The 13,407-nt window shown below is 55.5% G+C and overlaps 1 protein-coding gene across 7 annotated transcripts in view; it reads right to left on the bottom strand.

Moving 5' to 3' along the window:
- HSF2BP (heat shock transcription factor 2 binding protein) overlaps positions 1-13,407 on the bottom strand; it is a 102,809-nt gene that overhangs the window by 87,763 nt on the left and 1,639 nt on the right. For 6 of the 7 annotated variants that reach the window (XM_047718987.1, XM_047719020.1, XM_047719026.1 and 3 more), the window contains one exon: positions 12,710-12,860. In XM_047718987.1, the coding sequence (XP_047574943.1) occupies positions 12,710-12,860 (151 nt within the window). Of the gene's footprint in view, positions 1-12,709; positions 13,388-13,407 lie in introns of those variants that run through there. The other variant, XR_007125294.1, reaches the window with a different exon arrangement.

The following is a 13,407-nucleotide window of genomic DNA, read 5'->3' as shown; positions in this document are numbered from 1 at the left end:
TCCGGGCCGCGCAGGAAACCAGCCATCACTCCAGGGCTTAGCTTCGACGGCTGCACCCCTGCGCCGTGTAACGACGGAAATGAAGACTTGCGTTATTTGTAATTATGAGTGAACTATGAAGTGCACATGGTCAGCAAAAAAAAGAAAAACAGAACTAAAATAAAATTATTAGTGGTGCAAGCTTTTTTTTCCCAGCTCACTTCTGAATTTGCGTGTACCATCAAGCTGTACGTCGCTCTCACGCAGCAAAGGAGACGCGACCTCTCATCTGTACGAGCCGCACGTACAAAACCATGCAGGAATTCATCTGGCCGCCCAAAAGTTTCTCTTTAGGACAACTTCACACTCGCTCTGTGTAGCTGTACCTGACCCTGCCACAGGCTGCCATAATGAGGGGCAGGATCAGACGTCCCACTCCCCCCGGGTGCCGCACAGAATTCCAAGTCCGCACCCGCCCACCCCAAGCACCCTGAGGCGGCAGGCGCCTTTCCGCTGTATGAGGCCGCCGCCTGGTGGCCGGGGGGGAGCAGTGCCGCCGCCTTCCGACAAAACCCACGCCTTGCTCTCCCCGCATGGCCCCCAGCGGGGCCTGCAGCCCCGGGACAAGCCCTGGGCAAGGCAGGCATTGTCACCCCAAATCCCTACAATGGCACTTGGAATTTTATAAATATTTGTCACACGGAAGAATCTCACTTCTCTGCCCACTCCGTCTGCTAACCCTCGAACAGAGAAAAAGACACAGCCACTGCGATGAGGCCTAATGATGAGAAGACACTGCTTCCGTGACTTCTTTTAAAAACCAGAGAGAGGAGGACACCTGTTGGTTAAGCAACTGCCTCCGGCTCAGGTCAGATCCCAGAGTCCCGGGATCAAGCCCCGCCTCGGGCTCCCGGCTCCACGGGGAGTCTCCCTCTCCCTCTGACCTTCTCCCCTCTCATGCTCTCTCTCACCATCTCTTTCTCAAATAAATAAATAAATAAAATCTTAAAAAAAAAAAACAGTGACGGAAGGAATAGGGACAGTGGATGACACATTATAGTCAAGACATGATCTTATCCAGTTCTTATCAGAACAGGAAAGGAGCTGCCCCAGCCTACACCGTCTTCTCACTTCTCGTCTCTGGCAGTCGCCATGGAGCCGCCATCGCAGCCTCACTGTCGGGGAGTGAGAGGGCGGCCAGGACGGACTCCCAGTGCGGACCCCCAGTGCAGAGACGCAATCTGCCCCACAGGCGTTTCCACATCGATAAGGCTTCTGAAATGCACATTCCTTCTTTAAAAGTTTTAGTAACAGAACGACTGGACCCCTTGCCTTGTTCACGGGAAGGGTGCGGAGAACCATCAGCGACAGGAGACAGCGCTACAGAGGAAAAGCAGCGCTTCTAAAAGACCGAGCAAAGAAATGGAAGCCCTGTGGAAGAGATCACTTTCTCCGACCCTTCCTCTGTCTCCGGCGCGCCCACGCCAGGCGCATTAACTACCGGCTGTTTCACGTTAACATCAAAGTATTATTTTCGACCAAAACAGCTTAAGATCCCAAATCCAAAAGAAAGGGTACTTAACAGCTCTTAACTTCTCCACGTCGGTCTCTAAGAGGTTTAGAAAAGAATTCACAATTAGCCGCTGAAGGACCGTCTTTGCCGGGAACTGAGATCTGAAAGATGTGCAACAAAGCACCACAAAGTGCACAGTTTATGACAACAGAAACATCTTCTCCCCTAGCTCCAGAGGCCACAGTGTCAGCGGGCCCCGGGCTCTCTCTGAAACCCGTGGGTGAGGATCCTTCTCTGGCTCCTCCGGCTTTCAGGAGCCTGGATGTTCCAGAATTCCCATCGGCCTCCGCTGTCACTGGGCTTTCTCCCAGTCTCCTCACAGCAGCTTCCCTGTGCACAGCTGTCTCTGGGTCCAAACGTACCCCTTCTGCAAGGACACCAGTCATCCTGGATCACGGCCTATCCTAAAGATCTCATTTTCACTTAATCAGCCTGTCTGCAGTGTAAGTTCAGAAAGTGGAAAAATGAGAATATTTCAGGGTTCATTAAAGGGGGTGCTTTAGTTCAAGAGCTTAAGTGCATTTCAAATCCTTCTACACACTACAAGCCAGCCGAACAACACTTTAATCAACCGTAATTGTGTTTTAAACAAATCAAAGGGGGTAGAGGAAAAGAGTTGGAACCAGAACACGGAAACAGCATTTTTTTCCCACGGTGCCAAAAATCTGCTCCCCAAACCGCTCTTCTTCTTCTAACTCAAAGGCCACTGGAGTGATCTTCTGTAGGACGAAGACCACGTGCGACTAACAGGAATCCGTCCGACACCGGCACGGCCAATGGACGTGGCAGCACCCGTGTCACCACCTGCAGTGTCTGAAGATAGGAGCTCCTTGGGCTCCCTGTAAATTCCCAGGGAAAAGGGGCAGACTTTTGTCCTTTGCGCGTCACGACCTTACCGAGCAGTGCTTGACAGACGCGGGGCACGTAGCGAACGCCTCCCTGACGGGCTTAGACCATGTTCACCGAACTCCTGCAAATAAATGCCTTCACACACAACTAAGATCGGTCTTGCTGAACTCAAGAGTTCTGGTAACGTATTTCTCAAACCAGACAGACGGGAAAGGTTTCCGTTGATTGGCACGTGAGCGCAAAGTTGAAGACCGGGTGTCAGGAGTGATACATTCCGGTACCGTCTCTGCTTTCTCCATCTCGGCTACCATCCCCCCTCCTCTGTGCCCCTCGGACCTACCCTCCACCGTGCTCTGTGCTCCCAGAGGACCTGGGCTCCCTGGCTTTCGGCCTCCTGTTCAGTTGGGCCAGTGACAGTCTCCACAGGGACCAGGGTCGAGAAGAGACCTGCTAGGACATTCACTTCTCCTCTGCACCATCCCTGCCAATCTTCCAGCAGCAGTAACACCACCTTCTGGGTGAGGGACCTGCCCTCCTGTGTACTGGCAGCTCTCGGGGGAGTCCTGGCACCCCAGTCCTCTAGCTGCCAGGGCTTTGTGACCCCCGTGTGTCTCCCCCAAACCCTGCCCACACCTGTGTGCCCTCACTACATTACACTTCTGGTGGCCCCTTTTGTTCTTGACGAACATGGACAGGAGACACTCTGATATTAATGACTTGGGTCACTAGAAACTTTGGGTCATTATTTGATTTTAAAAATCTCTTTTATTTAAAGACTTTATTTTTACATCATCTCTACACCCAACGTGGGGCTCAAACTCACAACCCCAGTATCGAGAGTCACCCATTCCACCGACCGAGCCAGCCAGGTGCCCCTATAATCCCTTCTCACCATTTCCTCTTCCATCGTACTCTTCCTGATGCTCTCTCTCATTCCCATTCCCATGGACCAGAACTCATCATTCTTCTCTGAGCTGAAACAGAGGTCTCCCTCTTGTCATTAACACCAGACTCTTGGGAAATTAATCTCGAAACACCCACCAACACTTTAGAGACCACATAGTACACTGGCTTTCAAACCCCACTGCTAACAACATAAGAGGGCCTAAAGGACACGTATATTCTATAAACACTTTTTCCATTTTACGATGTTTTGCAAACTTTTTCTTTGGGCATAATTTCAAACTTACAGAACATTGCATGAGTAAAAATAATACAAACAATACCCATATTCCTCGTACCCAGACGTATGTGCTGGCAACATTTCACGTTTGCTTATCACTGGCCACACACACACACACACAGGGAGCCAGCTGAGGGTAAGTACTTCAGTGAGTGTTTCCAAAGTATAAAGATAATGTCCTACACACCTACTCTGCCTGGTTGTCAACTTTAGGAAAATTAGTATTAATACCTTTATGTAATCTACTACTGACATTCAAATTCTGTCAAATGACCCAAAACTGCCCTTTACAGTATTTTCTCCTTCCCAGTACAACCACCAGTCCAGGGTCAGGTATGGCCTTCAGTTTTACCTTCAGCCTCCTTTAATTTGGATCATATGCACGGCCTGTCTTTATGACATCACGGTGTGTTTTTAACAACTTAAAAGGCACGACCACACATAGGGAAGGACTTCCATTTCCAGCTGTGATGGCGAGGTAGCACATCAATCTTCCCATGGGGAATAATTAGGAAAGCGGAATTTAAACCAACTAAGCCCTCTGAAGGTATGTGAGAGTTGCTGAGCTACGGGGCCCTCGGGCCAGCACCCAGGGAGCCGGAACAGGCGCTGAGGCACAGGAGCCCCGCCTCCCACCCCATTCCTGCCAGGGACCTTGGCATGTTCCAAAGCAGCACAGGCAATGAGGCAGCAAAGCTGGACAGAGAGGTCAGCAGTGCCACGGAGCTGGGAAATGAAAATAAGCTACAGAGCGGTCCGACAGCCAGGACGTGGGGTGGGCCGTGATCCCAGAGGAGACGGAAGCACAGAAAAGTGAGCTGAGGTCAGAGCCACCTTCTTCCTCCAGGCACTCAGCAGAACGTAAGCAGCACACGGAGGCTGCAGAGGCGGACAGAGAGTGCAGGGGAGGGGGACGACTTGTTAGAGAAATTACTGCCATCCAAAGCCTCCACAAGTTTTCACTTTTAAAAAATCTGTTAATCAATAAAAAAAACGACCGAGATGGGCGCCTGGGTGGCTCAGTGGGTTAAGCCGCTGCCTTCGGCTCAGGTCATGATCTCAGGGTCCTGGGATCGAGTCCCACATCGGGCTCTCTGCTCAGCAGGGAGCCTGCTTCCCTCTCTCTCTCTCTGCCTGCCTCTCCGTCTGCTTGTGATCTCTCTGTCAAATAAATAAATAAAATCTTAAAAAAAAAAATTAAAAACAAAAACAAAAACAAAAAAAGACTGAGATTACCAAGAGGGAAAGTAGACACTACAAGCAGACCAGGAGGAGACCCAGCCAACGGAGTTGCCAGATCCAGAGCTTTAAAATAACTGTGGTTCATGTTCCGGCAAAAGACAAAAAGGGGATTTCATCGGGAAGCTGGAATAAAACTCAACCAAGTAAAAAATCAGTATTAGAAACTAGTAAGGGGGCGCCTGGGTGGCTCAGCGGGTTAAGCCTCTGCCTTTGGCTCAGGTCATGGTCTCAGGGTCCTGGGATCGAGCCCCGCATCGGGCTCTCTGCTCAGCGGGGAGCCTGCTTCCCTCTCTCTCTGCCTGCCTCTCTGCCTGCTTGTGATCTCTGTCTCTCTCTCTCTGTCAAATAAATAAAATCTTTTAAAAAAGAACAGCTAAAAAACTAGTAAGTACTAATAACGAACAATATGAAAACAAATAATAAAACTAATAAAGAATTCAGAATCAAATCTGCACATGCCAGCGCTTAGAACAAAACCAACCGTAGTACAGGACGGAAGGCTGTGTTTTCAGAACTGGTGCTGGGCCAGTTGGCCACATGTGGCTACTGCCTGTTTCTTAAACAGACAAGGATGACGTGAGTCACATAATACTACATCAGCACAGAAGGTTCTATGGGACCATGCTCACAGGTACAAATTTTAAATTACACAAAATAACGCTCTCCTGTTGCTAAAAAAAAAATCAGTCAGGCTCTCCCCGGGTATCATGGCTGCACTAGTCCTTATTCATTACTGATGTTCCCTGAACGAAACAAGGCTGGTTCACAGGAGTAGCACTTAATCACGTATTTAAATAAGTTTTGAAAGGTTAAAACTAATGTTGATTTTAAAATGAAAGAAACGAGACCATAATTTTCGCTTGGTGTCAGCAGGAAATGGTACCTGATCCCATCCGCAGACTCTGGGTTGAGTGTCTGGCGCCCGCCGCTCGGGTGCCTGCCGGTTGCTAAGTTGCGTCACCCGCCATCGCAAAGAAAGCACATGTGTTTGAAAAGCGTCTTACGGGACAAGCCAACGGCTCTTCCACCATCTCTCTCCAAATGTACCTGGGCCAGTAGGACAGGGAACTGTCAGACCCTGTGACTTCACTGTAAAACAAAAACATCTGACCCACTGGCTTCACGCTTCCAGATCGCTTTCACTGAAAAACATCGTGATACCGCAAAGTGAAATGTTGAAAACTTCACCATTTGCAATTCCTTATCGCTACGATTTGTGTCTTTTCCTTGTTACTTGACAACCAAAACTAAAAATAGAAGTTAGACACTGAAGATGGTACTGCATCTGATTTCCAAAACCTGTAACATTATATTTTGTTTTCATCAAAACACCTTCATTGTATCGATCTTACAAGTAATGTTCTGACAGAATCTTCTAAATGTGCAGAAAACGTAACTATCTATTTTACATATTGTACCACATATAAACAGGATTTTTTTTTCTAATAGGATTCTAGGGGCAGCTGAGTGGCTCAGTCGGTCAGAGTCCAACTGTTGATTCAGCTCAGGTCATGACTTGAGGGCTGTGAGACAGCCCCACGTCGGGCTCTGTGCTCAGCGGAGAGTCTGCTTGAGGTTCTCTCCCTCTGTCCCTCCCACGCTTACACGCACACTCTCTCTATAATAAGTCTTTCACGCAGTATAATACCCTCTAGTTCCATCCACGTCATCGCAAATGGCAAGATGTCATTTCTTTTGATGGCTGCATAGTATCCCATTGTGTATATATACCACATCTTCTTTATCCATTCGTCTGTGGATGGACATCTAGGTTCTTTCCATAGTTTGGCTATTGTGGACATTGCCTGATATGAGGAAGTGGAGATGCAACGTGGGCAGTCTGGGGGTAGGAAAAGAATAAATGAAACAAGATGGGATCGGGAGGGAGACAAACCATAAGAGACTCTTAATCTCACAAAACAAACTGAGGGGTGCCGGGGGGAGGGGGAGGGAGAGGGGGGTGGGGTTATGGATATTGGGGAGGGTATGTGCTATGGTGAGTGCTGTGAAGTGTGTAAACCTGGCGACTCACTGACCTGTACCCCTGGAGCAAATAATACATTATATGTTAATTTAAAAATTTAAAAATTTAAAAAAAAATAAAAATTTAAGAAAAGGGGAAAAAATAAACATGTCCACTTGTAAGTAAAAAATATGTCAATAAGTTCTCTTTAAACTGAAAAAATAAAAAAAGAAAGTCTTTAAAAAATAAGACTCTGGTTTAAAACACACATTTTTCCCCAATAGCCAGCCATCGTACTACTGGGTATTTACCCTAAAGATACAAACGTGGTGATCGGAAGGGGCACGTGCGCCCCAATGTTCATAGCAGCAACGTCCACGAGACAAACTATGGAAAGAGCCCATGGAAAGATGTCCATCCACAGACAATGGATAGAGATGTGGTGTGTACACACAACGGAATACTATGCAGCCGTCAAAAGAAACGAAATCTTGCCATTTGCAACGATGTGGATGGAACTGGAGGGCATCACGCTGAGCGAAGCAAGTCAATCGGAGAAAGACAACTATCACACGATCTCCCCGATATGAGAATGTTGAGAAACAAGACAGAGGATGGTAGGGAGGGAGGGATGTGAAACAAGATGAAACTAAAGAGGGAAACAAACCCTAAGAGACTCTTTTTTTTTTAAGATTTTATCATTTATTTGAGAGAGAGAGCATGAGAGGAGAGACGTCAGCGGGAGAAGCAGACTCCCCGCCGAGCCGGGAGCCCGATGTGGGGCTCGATTGCAGGACTCCAGGATTAGGACCTGAACTGAAGGCAGCTGCTCAACCAACTGTGCCACCCAGGCACCTGACAAACCCTGAGAGACTCTTAATCTCGGAAACAAACTGAGGGTTGCTGGGGGCTGGTGGGCAGGGGTCGGGGTGGCGGGATGATGGACACTGGGGAGGGCATGTGCTATGGTGAGGGCTGGGAAGTGTGTGAGACCGATGACTCACAGACCTGCACCCTGAAGCGATAACACATTGTATGTTATAAAAATAAAAAAATAAGTAAAATAAATAAATAGTAATAAAAATAAAACTTTTGACACACACTGACACAGTAACAACTCCGTCATTGCTAGATGAACAGACGCGAGACGGTGAGAGACCAGGGGCCGAGTTACCTTCTGCTGGGTACTTCCAAGTCTCTGCTTTGCCGAGGTCATCTTACGGCGGCTTGAGGACCCACAGGTACCCCCATTTCACGCAGATAAGAAAGAACAAGAATTCAAACGAGGCCGGTCGCACTCCTAACCGTCTCTAACCCTTTCCCGAGCTCCCGGAGTGGCGCGGTCCGAGCCAGAATGGCGCTGCTGGCTCAGGGCACTTTCTTCACCCCGTCCAGCAAGTGCTCAGGGGCCCCTCGGCCTGAGGGCGTCCTCCTCCCCGAGGGCCCCCCTGACCCGCACACCATGCCACACGCTTCCGACAGAGAGCCTCAGTTTAAGTGTCACTACCTCCCGAGGTAAACGCCCCGTCCCCATCTCACAGGCAGGGACACGGCCGAGAGTTCGCCCGAGCAGTGCACAGGCCGCTCCGTATTTCCACGCGGAGCCCCGGCCTCGCTTCGCACCGAGACTAATCACTTCTTCGTGGGCCCGTCCACGCCGTCCACGCCGTCCGCACAGCCACAATCCCGCGCTCGGAGCACTCCCGGGCCTCCCTTGGTGAGCATCTGTCATTAATTCTCCCTCGCCTTCCACCCGAGTCCTCCCGCGTTTCCTACGCTCGGGTCCAAGAATCCGTCCGCTGAGAACGACGTGCAGTCCCTACGTCAGCGTCAGGTCCGCGGGTAACCTGCGCCTGCCTCCCGTCACAAGTCAAGAACGATAAACCGCAATGACTGTGTCTCCCACAAACCGCTGTCGTTTGCTTCCCTGGCTCCCCGGTACCTCAATCCTTGCTCCGCGCATCAAGCCGAAGGAAGAGCTTCACGGCCGGCAGCCAAGCCCGCGGTCTCCCGCCTGGGACGTTCACACACGCCGAGACCCCAGCCCAGAACACCCTCCTCCTACCCCGACGGAGCCGCCTCGCTCCGCAGCGCTCCTCTATCCCCACAAGACCTCAGGAGCCGCGGTACCTGCCCCTAACCCAGCACGATTCCAAGTCCCACCACGCGTCTGCCCGGCTGGAGCAGGGATTAAGTCCCGCTCACGGCTTGACACTCGTTTGATGGACGGGGGCCCGCGGGGCCTGAGCCATCGAAGCAACCACACCCGCTCCGAAGGAAGCTTCCCCTCGAGGCGGGCAGCGCTGCCCTGTCCTCGCTCCCTGCCCGCCTTCATTCCTCGCCGCGCCACCTCCTGGCTGACAAGCGGACGGCGACTGTGGGAGCCAAGGCAGCTCCGACCCCGGTGCAAGCCAGGAGCCCTGCTAGGGCCGACGGCTGGAGTGTCCGGCCGCTCCCGCGGCCACCTTGTGGTCCCCGGGGGCCTCTGGGGAGCCATTCTCAAGGCCACGGCGCCCGTGACTGGTCTCAGAAGGCCCAGGGAAGGGTCGCCGAAGCTAGTCCTTACCGAAAGGAGAAGGACGGGATCTTTACCTTCAGGTCACCGAGCAGCAAAAACGCAGCTGGAACCGGGTGGAAGATGCTCCAGGAGGTCACCTTCCAGGCCGGGCCTCAGGCCCCAAGCCCGCTCCGCCCGCTGGGACGCCCCTTCACGCTCAACACCTAGGTGCCCACAGCACACCGCCTCACGGGAACCGAGCAATTCGGAAGGAACAACGCGCAGGGAAAGGGGAAGCCCCTTGGGACCAAATACCCAGGCACAGAGAACGCAGTGGGAGGCCAACGCGGGCCCCCCCGTGCCTGTCCCCGCGGGAGGACAGTAAAATGACACTATCAGGAGGACAGCACCGTAAGCCGTAGGAACGCCCGGCGGACCGACGGGAAGACCGAGCCTGTCTAGGCAGTCAGGCAAGCGCGAGTGCGCACTGAGGTTCGGTCCAGCAACACAGCGCTCCGAGCCGCCTACCGTCTGGTCCAGGTTCCTGGGCGGCAGCGCTTTCAGGGGACCTGATGTTTTGGTCTTTATCCTAAAAGCCAGGAGAAGCCACTGAAGACACAGGCAGGGAATGACGTCACCAAACTCAGCTACGAAAAGCCCCACGGGCGACAGGGTACGGCACTAACTAGAAAGTGACGGTGAGTGGACAAACAGGAGGCAGGGATTCAGGGACATGATGGGGGCCTGGGCTCGGTGGCGGCGGCGGCAGCGGACTCGGGAATTCAGGATCCAGCCAGGAGGGGACACGTAAGGACTTATGGGAAGAGAGGCTGGGGGCAGGGGCGGAAGGGGAGTGAATAGTGAGGAGGGGTGGGCGATGAGAGGGATCCTAGGGCTCTAGGTGGAAGCTTCTGCCCCGGGGACACCGAGGGAGCCCAGAGGGAGGGGAGGGACAGCATGAGTCGGACGTAAGACAGGGGAACCTGTCCTGCAGGTTCTGGGGCTGGGCCAGCCCAGGGGTGAATCCAGCTGCCAAGTTACCGGGAACGACGTTTCTCCCCGGGACGCAGCTTGGCAGTAAAGCGTCACAGCGACCCCATCGGGGACTGCTGACTTCCTACGCACAAAAAGCTCACTCCGTCAAATCCCCGACTGCCAGAAACCTTGCTGTTTGGAATGACACCAGTAAGAAGGAAACCTCCCTCGGTCCCTGCAGGGTCAAAGTCACCAGGACAAAGGGCAGCAGCCCTGCTTTCTGGCTAGCTGCAGGACTTCAAACAAGGGACGTCCAGACACAATTTTCCACATTGATCTAAACGTAGTTTTCAAAGAAACGAGGCCTGGGTCCGCTGCAGTAGGACACGGTGGTGGCCCCACGCACAGCCCCACTTTGCCTGCAGCCCAGCAGATCAATGTGGTTTAATGTGCGCTTCGCCTAAACTCCACCTTTCCCGAAACCCACAACTCTAGCCTCTCGCTGGCAAGATGCCCACAGTTCCTCACGGTGTGTCCCCTCGCGGGAAGGCACCCACAAGCCTGGCCTGGCCGCACCCGGGGTGCTTCCTGACGGCGGCAGGCTGATTAGTGCAGGACAAACGCTGAGAACTGGAAACAACGGTGAGACCAGCGAGAAGGAATGCCGCGTAGGAAGGGGTACGGGGCCCTAACTAAGCCTGGCGGTTTGGGCCAAAGCGAGGGCCAGAGATAAACCTGGGAGCCCCTGGCACCACGATGGGAACGAAACCCGAGTGCCTGCAACCGCCCGCGGAAAAGCCGTGGGGTGAGGGAAGCGCCCTAAGCCTGAAGCTCCGGCGGCTGCACTGGCCTAAAGGCTGCTGCAGGGGACGCATCCGCCACGCACACCATGACGAAAGGGCCAGAGGGCGGGAGAGAGGACGACAGGGCCTGGGGACCACAGGAAAGAGCTCCTGAAGTCTAACGGACCCCGTCAGCACGGACCTGTCTGTGGCCCTCGCTCTCGCACGCAGTTTTGATCTCGTGGTGTCTGAAGGCTGCCCCCGGACAGACTCGCGCTAAGCAGCCCAGGAGACCCCGGTGCAGTTTCCCGAACGCCGGCGCGCTAACTTGCAAAGCAGCACAAGCACTCAGCGCGCCAACGTGCCCCGCTCTCAGTGCACATGGGTGACTAGCTGCTCTCAGGTCAGCGCTGAGCCTGAGCTCAAAACCAGGGACTGGGAAGCCGGGGACCGGGAACGGCGACGTGACCGGCGACCTACAGCATGTCCCGCAGGGTCTCCGTGGCAGACAAAATCGCAGATGTTGACATCTGCGGGCAGGACCGCTTACAGAGAGCAGCGCAGGGGCCGGTGAGGCCCCCGGAGGCTAGCAACAGCCCTGCAGGGGGAGGACGCGGAGAACACCTGTTACCAGAGCCCAGCGAGGGCGGAGGCTGTCAAGGAGGTCCTGGGGTGGGAGTCCCGGCCACGGAGGGAGCAGGAGGAAGCACCCAACCTCTCTCTCCATCCACTTGCGAGCCCTGCTGGCGGCCAGCAAGGGGGTCAGAGGCAGCCCGTGTGCAGGAGTCCCCCGCCCAAGCACGCCACAGGGTAGCTCAGGGTGGGTCTGGGGCCCCAGAGAGAGGCTCAGCAGGACAGGGACGTGCCCTTCTACCGGCCTGACCGGGAGCATCTGCACAACCAGAACTGTGTGCTGTTGGGTCCTGGCTGCTCCCTGCGCGCGCCAGCGCCGGACACACGCCCCGACCCCCAGAAACACGTCTGAGAGCAGGCCAGGCCGGGGCATCCTCCAGTTCTCTGGCCCGGCAGGGGGCGGGACCAGCCCGAAGCGCCACACACTGACTCACCGCCACTGAGCCGGGTCAGGCGGGCGCAGACTCCGTCCCAGAATCAGAGCGCTGCAGGGCTCCAGAGGCGAGGCCAGATCTCCGACTCGGAGTGGGCAAGGCCCGGCACTTCTGCACTTCAGTCAGTCCCAGAAGCGGACCTGGCGGGCGGCGGGGCCCCTGCCTGCAGCCCCCGACTTCGCTCAGGTGACCCCTGGGTTGGGGGGCGGAGCCCACGTGAGGCTTCAGGCCCAGCAGAGTCAGCCTGGGACTCTCTGCGTCCCCCGCGCCGCGCTCTCCCTAAAGTATATAAATCTTACCCCAAAACGACTGACCTGTCCACTCGCCGACCAGCAAGTGAACACACGCCCGCCACGGACGCATTTAACACCTCGCGCGGCCTCAGGAGGCACGACCTCCGTCCGCACCGGCTCCGAGCTCTGGACGCAGCTGCCGCGGGAAGACCGCCGCGTCCGCACGGCCGGAGGAGACGCCGAAGGGCAGGGACCCGGCTGCGGGCGCCTCTCCCCGTCCCAGACCAGCGCTCGCGGGCCCGGCGCCCGCAGCCGTCCCGGGCGGCCTGCGCCACCTCCGTGGCCGCCGCAGCTGAGGAGACTCACTTTTCTCCGCGATCTTCAGCCTCTGGAAGCTCCCCAGCACCTCCCCGTTGAGAATTCGGGGCAGGAAGTCCCGGATCTGCATCACTTCCGTCGTCAGCCGTTCCAGGTCCTTCTTGCGGACTTTAACGAACTCCTCCCGGGCCCCCACGCGCTGGAAGACAGGCAGGTGTCCCCACGGCCCGGCCCCGCGCCCCCCGCTCCGCACGCCCGACGGGAAGCCGGCTGCGGCCCTTCACCTGCACGGGGCCTCCCCCGACGGCCGACACGACGCCGGCCGCCCCGCGCCCAGCTCCCCGCACGAAGCCGAAGCTGCCTCCTCCACCCGGCGCCCGGCCGGCCCGCAGCGTCCTCCGCCCTCCGGGGGTCGGGCCGCCAACAGGCACGGGGGGCCGGGCGCCCTGCTCCAGCGAGCGCCGCGAACGGGCCGCGACCAGGCCCACGCCCGGGGCTCCCCCACCTTCCTCCCCGGCAGCGGAGGCCATGGCGCGGGGACCTGGGCCCGAGGGCCGGGCTCCCTGCACACGTCCGGCCGTCGGGGCCCCCGCCCCAGCACTCAGCGGCCCTGCCAGGCCCCCGCTCCACCCGCGGGGCCACCCCGCCACCGACCAGGCCCCGGGCAGCCGGGGAGCACCGCGCAAGCCCAAACGGGCCGCCGCCCAGCGCCGTTAGGACAGTGGCGGCAGCCCGGGCCTCCTCAC

The sequence above is a fragment of the Lutra lutra genome, chromosome 1 (assembly GCF_902655055.1).
Source record: "Lutra lutra chromosome 1, mLutLut1.2, whole genome shotgun sequence".
Taxonomy (NCBI): domain Eukaryota; kingdom Metazoa; phylum Chordata; class Mammalia; order Carnivora; family Mustelidae; genus Lutra; species Lutra lutra.
This window is presented reverse-complemented; position numbering and strand designations above follow the sequence as displayed.